The sequence below is a fragment of the Meleagris gallopavo genome, chromosome 2, assembly GCF_905368555.1.
Source record: "Meleagris gallopavo chromosome 2, MGAL_WU_HG_1.1, whole genome shotgun sequence".
NCBI lineage: Eukaryota > Metazoa > Chordata > Aves > Galliformes > Phasianidae > Meleagris > Meleagris gallopavo.
In genome coordinates this window covers 109,242,720-109,256,965 of record NC_139405.1, presented here as the reverse complement: position 1 = coordinate 109,256,965, position 14,246 = coordinate 109,242,720, and the positions used below count along the sequence as shown (strand labels likewise).

The following is a 14,246-nucleotide window of genomic DNA, read 5'->3' as shown; positions in this document are numbered from 1 at the left end:
TGGCTTCAAGCACGGCGCAGGAGAATTCAGTGTTACCTACCTGGCTGAGGAGCTCTGATATCTGCCTACACTCGTCCGTGCAACCAACAGTGCAAGACCACAGGAGAAAATGGGCTGTCCCATTAATTGCAGCCCCTGGTGAACAGCACTTTGGGTTTTCAAGTCTGACCACGTTGGCAGGAAAGGTGGAAGAGCAGAAACGTTGCTGCTGCGATTCCCAAACTCCAGGTGCTTGGAACAATAGTGGAATCCTCCCCTGAGATGGTCTGCAAACCCACAGGCACGTGTAGCCTGACATGCACGAGGGAAGGGAGATGTGTTTGGTTGAGACAAGCTGTGCTACTTTTGGTGCTATCAGAAAATCCCTGCTTGTCAATAATTACATTTCATTTGTAACAGTTAGACATACAAACAGAAAAATGCCTTCCAAGTTAGATGCCATCCTGAAAAGAAGGGTCACGGGAAACTTTCCGAAGTGTACCACACAGCTCTGTATGCATGCAACCTGACGGAGCAGGGAAAGGGAAAAAAAGAAAGCTCTAACCACTTTGAGAAGTGCCGAGAACAGAAGATGCTGCTTGACATTACGAAGTGGACTTCAGGGCAAAAGTCTTTTTAAGTTTATGTTACACAGGCACAGGAGTCCAATTTTATATCCCTTTAATCAAAGCTCTCCAACATGCAGTGTGCTGCATAAAAGTAGCAGGAATGGCCTCTCGCTATAAGCCTAGGGTCCAGGCAGAGACAAGATAGGAGTGGAAATGCAGAGCAGCGAGCAAGTCCTGGGGACAAGAAGAGCTGTCTCACAGCCCAGCTCAGAGCTCTGCTCCCCACATCACCATCTCCTTTGCCACGGCATCCCGTGACACTGCGGGTGTTCCATGTATGTACCGTGTGCCCTGCATTCACACATCCTCTGCCAGGATATTTGCTCACTCTTCAGTACAGGGATATTGATGATGTAAGCCAGATTCACATCACTTAGATAATCTAAATTCCAAACACTGATGAAGAATTACCTCTGTAGAAGCTAGAGGGGGAAGAGCGATTTATTATTTGAATAATATGAGATAATTATAAAGGGCATTTGTCTACATGCTTTGGTAAAGCATGTAAAGGTAGCTCTGGGCAGCCTGGTCTGGTGGTTGGTGACCCTGCACGTAGCAGGGGGGTTGAAACTAGATGATCTTTGAGGTCCTTTTCAACCCAGGCCATTCCATGATTCTGTGATTCTAAAGGAGGATAGGAATCGCATACTACAAACAACGAGAAAACTTCTACTTTATTTCCATTTGAGAGCGATTTGTCCGACATTTCTATCCAAGCTTTCATTTTGAAGGGTATCCCAGACCAAGGACTGACTTCCTTGTAAAAACAGAACACCATCGTCCATGGACAAACTGCTCCTCAGTCAGTGCAGCGCAGGTAAGGAGGGGGACCTCCATCTCACAATTCAGCTCTGAAGTATATTCGGAGCGTGCTCCCCCACATCTGAAGAGGGCAGAAAACTCTGTGTCAAGCGCTCCTCCCTCCCCATCTGTCTGCCTGTTGTAGGACTGGAGAAAAAATGAGAAGTCTGTAATTCTGTGCTGAACAATTCTGTGCAGCTCCTCTGGCACACGGTATGGGATGGAGAACAGTGCAGAGCAGGAGCAGGGTCACACTCTCCCCACCTCCAGGAGCACAGACTGGTGTCTGACAAACACATGCATGCAAGGACAGACAAAATAAACAGGTAATGCTCAATATTTGTACATTATGTTAAAAATGAAACGTCTGTAGAACAGCCCCACATGCTCTGCAGTTCCTTATTGCGCTGACGTGAAGTCTTGAAGCACTGAAATGGCAAACAGGGACAAACTCTCCTCACAGCAGTTTTCACACAGGTGGAAAGCAACCTGCACATTATGGCACGCTTCCCCCAAGGGCTGCAGCAGCACCGACGGCTTCTTGCTGCCGACAGCAGCTCCGGGGCCCTTTCTCTTCTGGTGTTTGTGACACGTCCTGTGGCCATGCTCTGGGACACTGCTGTGCTCTCTCCTGGCTGACCTCAAACCACAGCTTCTGTACCACAGCTCCTTTTCCTCTCACTGCTCAGATGCGCTGAAGGCAGCCTGCTGCTAGGCCTAGGAGAGAGGACAGCAGCAGGTCATGTAAGGTGCAACACCACGCAGGGAGGGTCCACTTCTGGCAGGGTCCTGAGGCAGCTCCTGCTTGCAACACCACAGTGGACAATCATAGGAACCTAGAACGGCCTGGGTTGCAAAGGCCCACAGCGCTCATCCAGTCCCAACCCCCTGCTGTGTGCAGGTCGCCAACCAGCAGCCCAGGCTGCCCAGAGCCACATCCAGCCTGGCCTTGAATGCCTGCAGGGATGGGGCATCCACAGCCTCCTTGGGCAACCTGTTCCAGTGCCTCACCACCCTCTGCATGAAAAACTTCCTCCTCATATCCAACCTAAACCTAAATAATCTTAAAATCTGACCCAACAGAAAGGAGAAGGCAGCAGGCCTTGAGCAGGCCCGAGGGAACAGCACTGAGGGAGGGCCGGGGGGTGAGGGCGAGGCTGTGCCCCAGAGGGCGGTGGGCACAGCACAGCTCCCCGGGGGGGGGCACGGCCCCCAGCTGTCAGAGGGAGCGCTGGGACAACGCTGGGACGTGGGGCTGGGGGTGCCGTGTGGGGCCGGGGGTCCCTTCCAGCTCGGGATGTGCTTAAACTTAGCGCATGACAGCAAAACTGTACGCTATCAGAGACAAAATGGGAGAGGAAGGATGCAGATAAGTCAGAAGTTGCACAGTCAGCTTCTTTCACACAGAGTGAACCCGAACACAGCGGTGCCAGTAGCACCAAGAAAGTATTACCCTTCTTTCTTCTATTTTTCCCCACTAGGTACATCTGAACACACTATCACTGAAAGTCATTACAGCTTTCAATACTAGAATCAGGACTGATTAACAAAGAGCGGAGAAAAGCAAGGGAAATTGTTTTACAAAGTTCAAACTGAAGTGACCGTGCTTGGGTGGATAGAAGGAGCACTGCAGACAACGTCTGGGAGAACTAAAGGGGATTCCCTTCTGGAAATACAACATCAAACCATGGAGCCTTGGTTACAGAAGAAATCAGTTTAACAAAGGTTCCTTCAATCAAACTGCCCTCATATTAACACTGATGAGTGCCTAATGTGCTGGCTGAGCTCTGAGTGCTTTCCATCCTGAGCTGACTTTCAGCTGGAAGCAGACCAGCCCTCCTGACATGCTTGGATAGCCCTGCTGTCATCCTGCAGTACTTCTGTGGAGAACACAATGGGGTCACTATACGGGAATTTTGGAATCCTAGTTACATATCTCATTCAGTCAGTAACCTCAAAGGAGGCCTGTTGTACTGAAGGGAGAAGTCATGCATTCTCTTTCTAAATGGCTTTGATATCTATCGGGGAAGAAATAAGAATAAAATAATACTTGTACTTTTGTAACAATAATAGTAGTTTATATAGCAGTCCCAGATTGCCAGTTCTCCTATTCAGTACCTCCATATTCGTAAAATTCCTTCCATGTATGAGTGAGCAGGTTGGCAAAAATTGTAAATTAAGCCACAGAAGAGAAAAAACAAAACAACAACAACAGAAACAACACATTACCTTCGCTAGACTGCACTCCCGCTTTGACGAAAGGCAGTTCTTCCTTAAGGCCTCTCTGGTCTGTACATCAAAAACAACAGAAAAAAATCAGAGGCAGAGGTTTATGGATATAGAAAATATTAATGTAATCCAGGAAATGACCCGAGTACCTTTCTGTCCAGAAGTGTCCCAAACAACAGAATGAAGAATCCCTGAAACACAGCAAAAACAGTCATCAAAGTCAGCATAACCACATGTTGTTTCTCAAATATTTCTATTTCCTTCAGCACAAATATAATAATGCCTTTGAGTGTGTAAAAGAGCTTATCACTTATGACATTGGTAGCAGCATTGATCATAGAATCACAGAATGGCCTGGGTTGGAAGGGACCTCAAGGATCATGAATCTCCAACCCCCCTGTGCCATGCAGGGCCACCAACCTCCACATTTCACAGCAGTCCAGGCTGCCCAGGGCCCCATCCAACCTGGCCTTGAACACCTCCAGGGATGGACGGGGATCCACAGCCTCTCTGGGCAGCTGTTCCAGCACCTCACCACTCTCGTAATTAAAAAAAAATGACTTTGTCTACCCAGATCACATGGACTATCCAGGAATGCCAAGAATGGATATACAATCCATACTGATTCTCCTTACCAACTGGACTGATGGGTTACATATCAGAACCTTTCCTATGTACTTAATGGGAGCATCAGCCAAGAGCAGCCAAGACTGTCTGGGTTCACCACAATATGTTGGGCAATACTGGACTCTGAGTAACACCGGTGAGTTACATGGAACCACACTTAATGTCTAAGTGAGAGTTCCCTGTATTTGTAAATTGATAATGATGATCTTTGCAGTTATTAAACATGAAATACTCTGGTTAATGTCTAACGTAAGTTATTTCACTCAATGCCCAAACTCACTGAATTTACCTGGAAGGCATTAAGGAATGCGAAGGTAATGTGGAATGCCAGAGAGTGACTGTCAACCACTGTTGCCAACCCAAACCCCCAGGTGAGGCCCAGCAGAGGTGTCAGAAGGGCAACGTTTTTGCTGATTCGGATCACGTTGCTCAAATCTTGTGACTTGCAGCTTTCTCCAATAGAGGGTCTTGGAGTCTTCACCACAACCACCACTACCACAGCCAAATTCACTGCAACGATGGTCAAAGCAGGTACAGCAAAGGCCAGAAGGGCTTTCGTCTCATACCAATTGAGCCAGCAGGCTCCGCTCCTTAAGTACCCATTCCTTGGTTCAGTAATAGCGACGGTGAGGATAGATATGACTAACGGACATCCATATCCGATAACGAACGCTGTAACTATGAATACTGATCTTGTTATCTTAAAAAAAACCAATAGTAATCCATAGAGAATTAAGAGACCCAGGGTAAACATCCAAAAGAACAAGGAGAGATAGAACAAGTGAAGGAAGAAAGTGGCTGCTACACACAGGCGGTAGTTCAGGGCTGTGTTATGCACAACAGCTGCCACGATGAACAAAATATCAGCAATGAGAAGCGATGTGGCAATGTTCACCAAACAAAAATGGCGCATGTAGGTGATTTCGGTTCTCGTGACGTGATGCCAGACAGCTGCCTCAATGGTCAGGCACAGAATCAAGCTGAAAATAGAAAGGCCTAACCCCACACATGTAATGTAATCCAGCACTGCGTTTCTCAGCAAGGCGGGAGACATCAAAATGGAGAAGGATCTGAAGGTGCGGCGGCGGTGCTTGCACATGCAAACAACACTGCTGATGTTGTCAGACTTCATTTTGCACGCCTTGTTATCCCATCTCCTTTCAGTAGAGTGCCACCCAACACACTGAGCCCCGACATTCTCCAGCTTATTCACCTTTTCAAAGGTAAGTAAAACATGCTGAAGCTCTTCTGGAAGGGACACAGATAAAACCATCCCATTCACAGAAACAGGGTCCAGACGGCTGGCTTCTATAATGGGTCCAAGCGTGGGAAACGCAATGCTGATCGCTTTGGAAGTCTTTGGTAACTTCTGAAGCTCTTCTCCTGGAATGACCACACGCCCACTGACATTGCTCGTCTTATTCAATTCCATTGAAAAATCAAAGCTCTTCCCTGAAGCATTTTGATGTATGCGGAAGCCTTTTGTAGAGATGAAGTGCTCCTGAACATTTTCCGATCCGTTCCTTAGAAGAAGTTTGCCAGCAAAGAGGTTCACTGAGTCCAGTAACGTCGAACTGGCATTTCTGTCCTTTACAAAAGCCCAATTGGAAATAATGGAGCTGTTCAGAATGTGATTTGCTATCTTGCTGTAACTCTGAAATAAAGAAGAAAAATAAGCCATCGCTGATGCTAAAACAAATTCTAGTATGTCACTAATAGCATAATTATTTAGCATAATCTCTAAAAAGGCTCATTTAAATTTCTATAATGCAATTATACTACTTTGACAATAAACAGGTTCATGTAACCCTTATCAACCCAGCCAAAGCATCTCACTGGTACGAGTCACCTTGTCTTTCCACTTCATTGTCCTAAAGGTGCTGGGAGGAACAGCACAGAGCTACAAGCTCAGGGCACCGCAGATGGGTTCCAGCTGACTGCTGCACAGCTCCGCTCACACCTCCCTCCCCCACTCCACCTCTCTGCTTTGTAAGTTCATCACAAAAACATTTCAGTCTTCATCATGCAACACACAAAAACAGAGCTGTGGTCAGCATCTCCCACACAGCCATCCCTGTGGTGTCACATCTGAAGTCTTCCCCCAACTGCTCTCCAATGCCTGTAACAGCAAGCCCTGCAAACACTTACCTTTCAAGAGCAAGGATTCTACCAACGGATGAAATGAGAGATCTCCACTTTACATGAGTAGGACAGTTTGTCTAACAACAAAACTCAGCCCCCCCTTGGAACCTCTTCACAGTAGCTCTCCATGCACCTTGCAGCTCTCATTTCAATGGATAGTGCCAATAAAGGAGGAAACTTAATCTGCCCTGACAAGCTCAGATCCACTTCTTCAAGCCTATCAAAGTAAATACCTGCATTTTTCCTCTATTTACGTTCTCTGATAACATTAGGGAAATCTTCTTTAGCAGCTCCACGATATCGGCAATATTTCCTGGGATTGCTGGTGAAGACAAGATATCTGGGATGATACACGAAAAATCAGCTTGACAGTTACTTCTCCCATGGTCATCAGCACCAAAATATTTTGCTCCATCTCCGGGCTTCCCATGCGTTGGCTTTCCTGGCACTACAAAGGGAAAGTGTCCTCCTCCAACGTGCCCTTCAGAGCTTGGAAGGGGTTCCTGTTTAGAAATCCTCTGAGGGAGGAAAATAATTTGAGACAATTAATAAACAGGATAAAAAAATGAGACTACAGCTACAACCCAACAAACTGTGCAGTCATTGTGCTGGAAGGTCTGAATCCCAGCACCAGCACTCCACTGAGAAGCACCTGTTTGCAGAATGCATGTGAAGGAAGGGGGAAGAACTGAAAGTAAAGTTTTATTCTTCAAGTGACTTAGAAAAAAAAATGTTCTTTTTGTAGTTGGAGATGAATGTACCATGAATCATCTAACTATTACAGACCTTTGCACTGTTCTTTTCTCAGCTTCATCCCAATGTACTCAATCTAAACCAAGCCATTCGCCAAGAGAAGAAGGCAACTTCATTTCTGAATTGTGTTTCAGCACAGAGATTTCCCAAAGTCATTTCCTTGTACTTAATTTTACACAATGACAAGGCTTTTTACCACAGTAACCTCTGTTCCAGAATCCCACCTTCTTCCCTTTGCTCAAGATACAAAGGTTGGGTGAGAGTGGAACACTTTATGACCGCAGGCCAAAGTGGATGCATAGCAGTTATGTTACCTGAAAAAGTGATTGCACGTCCAGATTTGCACAGGCATCTGCGAACATTCTCCACCTTCTGTCTTCGCAGACAAAGCTTGTTTCCCCATGGAAGGAGGGAGAACAGGCCTGAATGCAGAGAGTTCCGCTGTCTTCACAGGGAATCAGGTCTCTACACCCATCTGGAAAATAAATCAAGCAGATATTTCTGCCGTGCAAGACAGCACAGCACATTCCATGAGGTATCATGGGTGTAAATACTGATAACGGATGACAGTTAAAAAGAAATGGGGAAGACACAGTTACTCACTGTACCTTGCAGGTCACCAGCCTTGGATCCCTTACTGAGGACCTGAAAAATAACACAAAGAAGATAAGGAAAAGATGAGTACCTGGAATAAACTAGGAATGTGACTTCACATGCGAAATGGTATCTCTGACTTCTCAAGGTATGGGACAGAATGTTCAGAGCCCTTCACCCCATCCCTGCAGGCATTCAAGGCCAGGCTGGATGTGGCTCTGGGCAGCCTGGGCTGCTGGTTGGCGACCTGCACACAGCAGGGGGTTGGAACTGGATGAGCATTGTGCTCCTTTTCAACCCAGGCCGTTCTACCATTCTATGCACACAGAGCCATTCAGAACTCTCTGCTCATGTTTGTCCCTATGGAAAGCCTTCAGTTGCCCCCTTCTATTGAAGTGACAATACTGAGAAAATTGGCAGGGCCATACGTGCCTCCAGAGTTCCTTGCCTACAGGTGCTTGCATTGAAAGAACAACTTCTTAAAAATTTGGAGAGGAACATATTTGTGTTTCCACCAATCTCATAAATCCACAAAAGAGATCTGTATTCCCTGGCTCAGGTCTGCTTTGCAAAAGCACAGTACAACCACATGAGACAAACTCTGCATGCATTATTCAGAGCAATTAGTAGGTCTGTGAATATTCTGTTGGTAAATCTAAACGCAGAGACAGTAACTGGAAGAGAGAACTGATACCAAAATAAATATAAATTTCATTTTGTTATAAGAAGCACAATATTACAGAAGAACAATATTGACCCAAATATACCCAGTCCAAAAAGATGTATCGGTCCTTATATGAAATAAGAGACGCTTCCCTTTCATTGGAAGCTGAAACTCAGTTTTGGGTTAGCCCAGCTCAGTTGGTAACTTCCATCCCTTCCAGGCTGAAACGAAGTGTTGCAGACCTCTGTGGCACAGAGCTCTGTAGCCCACAGCAGTGCTCAGCTCTGCACACAGACTCACCCCAGGAGCAGTGTGTGGTGCAGCTGGGAACAGCACAGCCCAGAGGAGCAGGCAGAGGGCCGCCCTCACATCCATTGCCTTGCAGTCACTGCTCTTCTCCTGGAAGAAAGGCGTTAAACATCACCACGTCTGTTCTCACATGAACATAGTTTGTTTGCTAGTAAGCAAGCAGCTAAACCCATCCCAAAGGCTGTCCTCTGTGGGCATGCAAGGTGATTTTCAGCTATCGTTTATTACCATTTATCATTAAATTCATCATTTGATCACTTTTTCTGAAAACTGCTTGTGCATTTTATCAGTGCTAGTTACAGAGATTGGCTCAGCAATGACTAAGATATGGCTATGTAATGATAACTAACAATTTAGTTTAGTCTGGGGAGAGGAGGCTGAGGGGAGACCTTCTGGCTCTCTGCCAGTACCTGAAAGGGGATTGCAGCAGAGCGGGGTTGGTCTCTGCTCACTGCTGACAGGATGAGGGGAAATGGCCTCAAGTTGTGCCAGGGGAGGTTTAGGTTGGACATCAGGAAACACTTCTTTACAGAAAGGGTTGTTGAGCACTGCAATGGGCTGCCAGGGAGGTGGTTGAGTCACCATCCCTGGCTGTGTTTAAAAGCGTTTGGATGTGGTGCTCAGGGCCGTGATGTAGCGGAGGGCTGTTAGAGTTGGGGTAGGATGGCTGGGCTGTGGTTGGACTCCATGATCTTTAGGGTCTTTTCCTACCTGAGCTATTCTGTGATTTGCAATAAATTTGTTAACGACTGCCAGTCTACTTGTTTTACAATTAGTTATTTATTTCTTTAAACACCCCATTCATAGCAATCTATGATTCCCTAACTCTGAATTTTGCATGTATAGTACATGTACGTGCATGCATACATTCATATAAATGTGTTTGGTGCACCAGTGTTTCATCCCTACTTGTAACTTAAGAGAAGTATGAGGAAAATTGTCCATGTTGTATTCTGGCAAAGTAAAGCACGAGTGGTCTCTAAGGAAATTTCTTACCTACTCTTCCTGAAAGAATAATTCTTGTAATTCTCACTGAAATCAGTTTTTCTTACTCAGCAATAAGAGGAAATGGCCACAACTAATTGAAGCTGGACATGAGCCAGCAGTGTGCGCTTGCAGCCCAGAAGGACGGCTGTGTTCTGGGCTGCGTTAAAAAAGGGGTGGCCAGCAGGGAGAGGGAGGTGATCGTCCCCCTCTGCTCGGCTCTTTGAGGCCCCATCTGCAGCACTGCGTCCAGGCCTGGGGCCCCCAGCACAGGAAGGACGTGGAGCTCTGGGAGCGGGTCCAGAGGAGGCACTGAGATGGTCAGAGGGCTGGAGCAGCTCTGCTGTGAGGAAAGGCTGAGGGAACTGGGATTGTTTAGCCTGCTGAAGAGAAGGCTGCAGGGAGACCTCAGTGTGGCCTTCAGTGCTTGAAGGGAGCGGATAAACAGGAGGGGGAACGGCTGTTTGTGAGGGTGGATGGTGACAGGACAAGGGGAATGGTTTTAAAGTGAGCCAGGGGAGGTTTAGGTTGGATGTGAGGAGGAAGTTTTTCATGCAGAGGGTGGTGAGGCAGTGGAACAGGTTGCCCAAGGAGGCTGTGGATGCCCCATCCCTGCAGGCATTCAAGGCCAGGCTGGACACCCAGCCTCCATCATTGGCATCAGCACATGTTGGAACAGAAGGGGCTGTGCTCCAAAGGACAGTCCTCTGTCTGAGGCATGGAAGACCAGGCACACAGCTGGCTGCCCACTTTCTTTGTGGCATCTTGTTCATATTTTGTACGCATTTCCAGACCCAACTGTTTATTCATTGAGAAAATAAAGTGCTACACTGAAGCACTGAATTTTAAATCAGTTCTAAAGAAGAACCTCCTGTCAGCCTCTGGAACCCAATCCATTTCAGTAAAAGCACTGACCAGCTTTAAAACCAGTGAGCGTCGGCTCTGCTAAGGAACAAAGTTTGATAAAGGCAAGAAAATCAGAAGGCTCAGATCAAAGCTTCAGAAAAGCAGGAGGTGGGCAGGGAACACCTACAGTAGGAGGTAACATATCGCATGGGCTTCTTTTCCAGGTTCTGCAATCATTAAATTTCCATTGTGTGCTCTTAGCCCTAATTCCATTCCACATTTGGGAATTCCTGACTTTACGATGCTTCATTACTGATTAATTCATACCCACTTTGCATTTCATCACCTACGTAACTCCACCCAGGGCTGCCATCTGTAAGATCTGTAGATCTGGGGCAGCTCCAGGCAGCTGAGCCGCCCTCAGATAACGACACGCATTGCCCGTGAAGCACCGATCTCGTTCAGTTGCATTGCTTGACTCATCATGGAAACCAGCCAGCCTCATCTCGCCGAGATAACCACCGTGCATCATCAGATGCATCAAACACAGCAGTACAATCAGCCACTTCAGGGAAAGAACATGGATACTCTCACAGAAACTCGTATTGAAGCACACGCACTTGCATTGCCCCAGGCATCTCCCAGCAAGGAAATTGTCACCAGCTTCCGATCCTCCTCCTCCAACTAATGGCATTTGATCCCAGCACTGTGGGGATGGGCAAAGGTGTCAACAGGAGGAAGAATAAGTGACAAATAGTGGCTGGAAAGGGTTAAAGCAGAGGAAAGAACCACAAACTGGTGGGCCCCAGAACTCCATCCAAGGGTTCTCCATCATCTTGGGTCACAGCTTTCTCATCTCCACCACCCCAGAAGCAGAGTAAGGCTCATAAGGATATGCTGTCCGAAATCAAAGTTTACAGGGGGTTTATCTATTCATCTGCACAATTTTATTTCCCCAAACATTCAGTGCAAATTTGCATTACCTGTATTTGACATCTAAAGAAAAAGTTATTAAATCCTTAGGTACTGAACCAAATTCTTTATTTAGGGTTTTAATGGTGACATGGTCATCTTAAAACTCAAAGAGCTCACAAAGCACCACGAGCTCACCACTCACATTGCTCACAGCCATATCACACGTTGAAAAGGCTGCAGCACATGTTGCCAATTAAGGACAAAGACTGAGGGCTTTAAATACAGAGACTGGAATGGTGTTAGCGACATTTTTAATGGAGTCACACTTGGAAAAGGCAAATTTAGGTAAATCAGATTCTATGACCTCTACAACAATTTCAGCAATAAAATAATCTGACGTTTTCTCATAAGCGACAACACTGTGATTAGAGACCAATGACAGAACTACAAGCAAGAAGAGGTGCCGAATTACTTCCACAGAAAGAAAAAGTGCATACAAAACCGAGGGAAGAAGCACAAAGTGAACGCAGCCCAAAGCACTCCGTATCTCTCGAGTTGCAAACAAACCAATTCCACAGGTAATATTCAAACAGAGCTGGAAGTACACGCTGTGATGGCACTCACCCTATGCGGAACTCCGGGTTCTGCTGCATGGAGAATTCACATCACCAGGGACCCTGGAGCCATCGCCGGTGAGCGCCCAGCCCATGGCCGTGCCGCTGTGCTGCTGCGCAGGGCTGCCTGCGTGCCCCGCTTTGTGTCCTCTTCCCGTGGGGAAATAACCCGGGGCACCAGGCTGCCTTCTCACTGCCCCAACTGCTGGGTTGACACCGCGGGGCCGGCAGATGACAGCAGAGGTGCTGCATGCAGAGCCAGGACAGTCACAGACGCGCCCACAAAGCGCCAAGCCGCCTCTTTGCCACAGGTGAGTCACACCTGAGCAGCCGTAGCTCCCGAACCTGGAGGGAGCACCTTCTGCTCTGCTGTACTGCAGAGATCTGCTCAATCAAGCTGTCTCACTTGGGATCAAACAGGAACCAAGCACAGCTCAGCGCCCGCATCAGGAGCCCAGGTAAGGCTCAGTGCCTCGCACTCCACACAGTACCAGGCAAAGAATTACAGGGGCAGCACCTCAGCACACCTTTAACTCAAAAGTAAAGGCCCAAACACCAGGTAACCAACGCGCTGCCTGAAGGCCTCCTCCCCAGGTACCTGCAGCCGGGCATCCACACCCGCCCAGGAGCTTTGCTGCGATGCCTGGGCAGCCCCTGGCTGTTCAAACACCTCCTCGGCCCAAATCGTCCTCTGAGGGCTGGTGTATCTCAGCAGATGCACACACTTCTCCCAGAAGCCAAGAGCTATGAAGCTGTGCTCCACGGGGCTCAGAAACGTACCCAAATTGTGACTCCCTCAAGTGCGGAGGGTGCTCTGAACACGCGGGGCTCGCGCTGCAGGCTGGTCAGGGCTGTCTGCATTTTTCAGGATGGAGGGACGTGCCTGGGCACCCAGAAGGGAGTGGTTCAGCCCTTCAGCTCTTGCAAAACTCAGTTTCCCAAGACAGAGGAGCAGCTGTTTTGACACAGCTCAGGGAAAGCAATCAGCAACGCCTCAGAGAGCTTTAGCAACAGCCCGAAGTCCAGAGCCACAAAGACCCATTTTTACCATTTCCTTTGGAAAGACTTAATGAGACTTCTGCTAAATTACGACTTGTAAACAAATGCTTTGCATTCATCAAGGTTTAACATATACTTTGCTAAGTAACCCCAAGTCAAACCCTGCAATATTTTAAACACTCTCACCAGAAACGTAATTCTCCGGAAGCAACGCGAAAGAGAAATGTTATCTCCAAAGCGATTGCTCAAATAAAAAAGCACACACAGCTGCACATTTTATTTTTCCAAAACTGTATGTAAATGGCAGATGAGAACATTACAGAATATGAGAATACACACTTCACATTTTTAAGCCCTCCCCAAACACATCACGTTCTGAGTCTTCACTCTTCACTCCGTATTTAAGAAGTGATTCCAGTGTGCACCTACTTGTGTTACTGAGTGGTGAGAGGGACCTTAAAACAAGCTCTGGAGATGCACAGAAAGGTCAGATCAATTAGCAGCACCAAAAATTAAAAGAAAGGAATAGGAGAAGCTCAGAAATTAATTCTCTCAGACTCACTTGTAAGATTCAAACCAGGCAAACAAAGCAGCAGCAGCTCCCAGCTACTGGGACATCCTGAGCATCAGGAGCCAGAATAACCTGGCAAGCAAATCCCAGTGACAGTGTCTCCTGGGTGAGCTATATGAATAGCAATGCACTTTTCCACCCGGCCTCCTCCCACAGAGCATCTCCAATGGCATAGGAAATGTTTCTGACCATGAAGTGAGCAGACGTGTCAACAGGTTGAACTCATTTTATTGGCTGTTTAGGGAGCATGCATCGTTTTACAGCGCAGCAGAACAGGTCAGAGAAGCACACTGCTCTTAGGGAGCTGTTCTGTGCAATGTCTTCAAAGCAAGGCCCTCCTCTCCAGCACATAACAGGAGCTGAAGACAACACAGACACACATTAGGGCAATTTCCTTATGGCTAAACGCACTCCTAGCAGCAACTCTTACAAGAGGGCTTTATTAAATCAAGTCATTGCACTTGGGTCATTTATTGCTACTGTGAACAAAGGCCATTCAATAATAAATATCTTCCATTTGTGATTGTCACTGATTGTCTTGTCCCGTTTCTCTCCTACACACCACACACAGTTTTTGTGGAGCAATGCAA

At 47.1% G+C, this 14,246-nt stretch overlaps 1 protein-coding gene across 1 annotated transcript; it reads right to left on the bottom strand.

Moving 5' to 3' along the window:
- Window positions 1–1,264: 1,264 nt before the first annotated feature.
- Window positions 1,265–13,242, bottom strand: ADGRF4 (adhesion G protein-coupled receptor F4). The gene is made up of 9 exons (XM_085218412.1): window positions 12,097–13,242; window positions 8,719–8,817; window positions 7,769–7,805; window positions 7,475–7,635; window positions 6,641–6,925; window positions 4,555–5,919; window positions 3,788–3,829; window positions 3,639–3,698; window positions 1,265–2,126 (listed from the first exon to the last, which is right to left on the bottom strand). Exons 2-9 carry the CDS (start codon window positions 8,791–8,793, stop codon window positions 2,121–2,123), a joined length of 2,031 nt encoding a protein of 676 aa, XP_085074538.1. The 5' UTR covers window positions 8,794–8,817; window positions 12,097–13,242; the 3' UTR covers window positions 1,265–2,120.
- Window positions 13,243–14,246: the final 1,004 nt, after the last annotated feature.

What these genes read in the sequence shown, in the direction of transcription:
- ADGRF4 (XM_085218412.1), bottom strand. Translation starts at nt 8,793, where the DNA reads ATGGATGTGAGGGCGGCCCTCTGCCTGCTCCTCTGGGCTGTGCTGTTC. An exon ending in ACGTGCAATCACTTTTTCAG is followed by an intron (nt 6,926 to 7,474) that starts GTAACATAACTG and finishes TTCCTCCCTCAG; the next exon opens with AGGATTTCTAAACAGGAACC. An exon ending in CATTCCTTAATGCCTTCCAG is followed by an intron (nt 3,830 to 4,554) that starts GTAAATTCAGTG and finishes GCTGTGTTTCAG; the next exon opens with GGATTCTTCATTCTGTTGTT.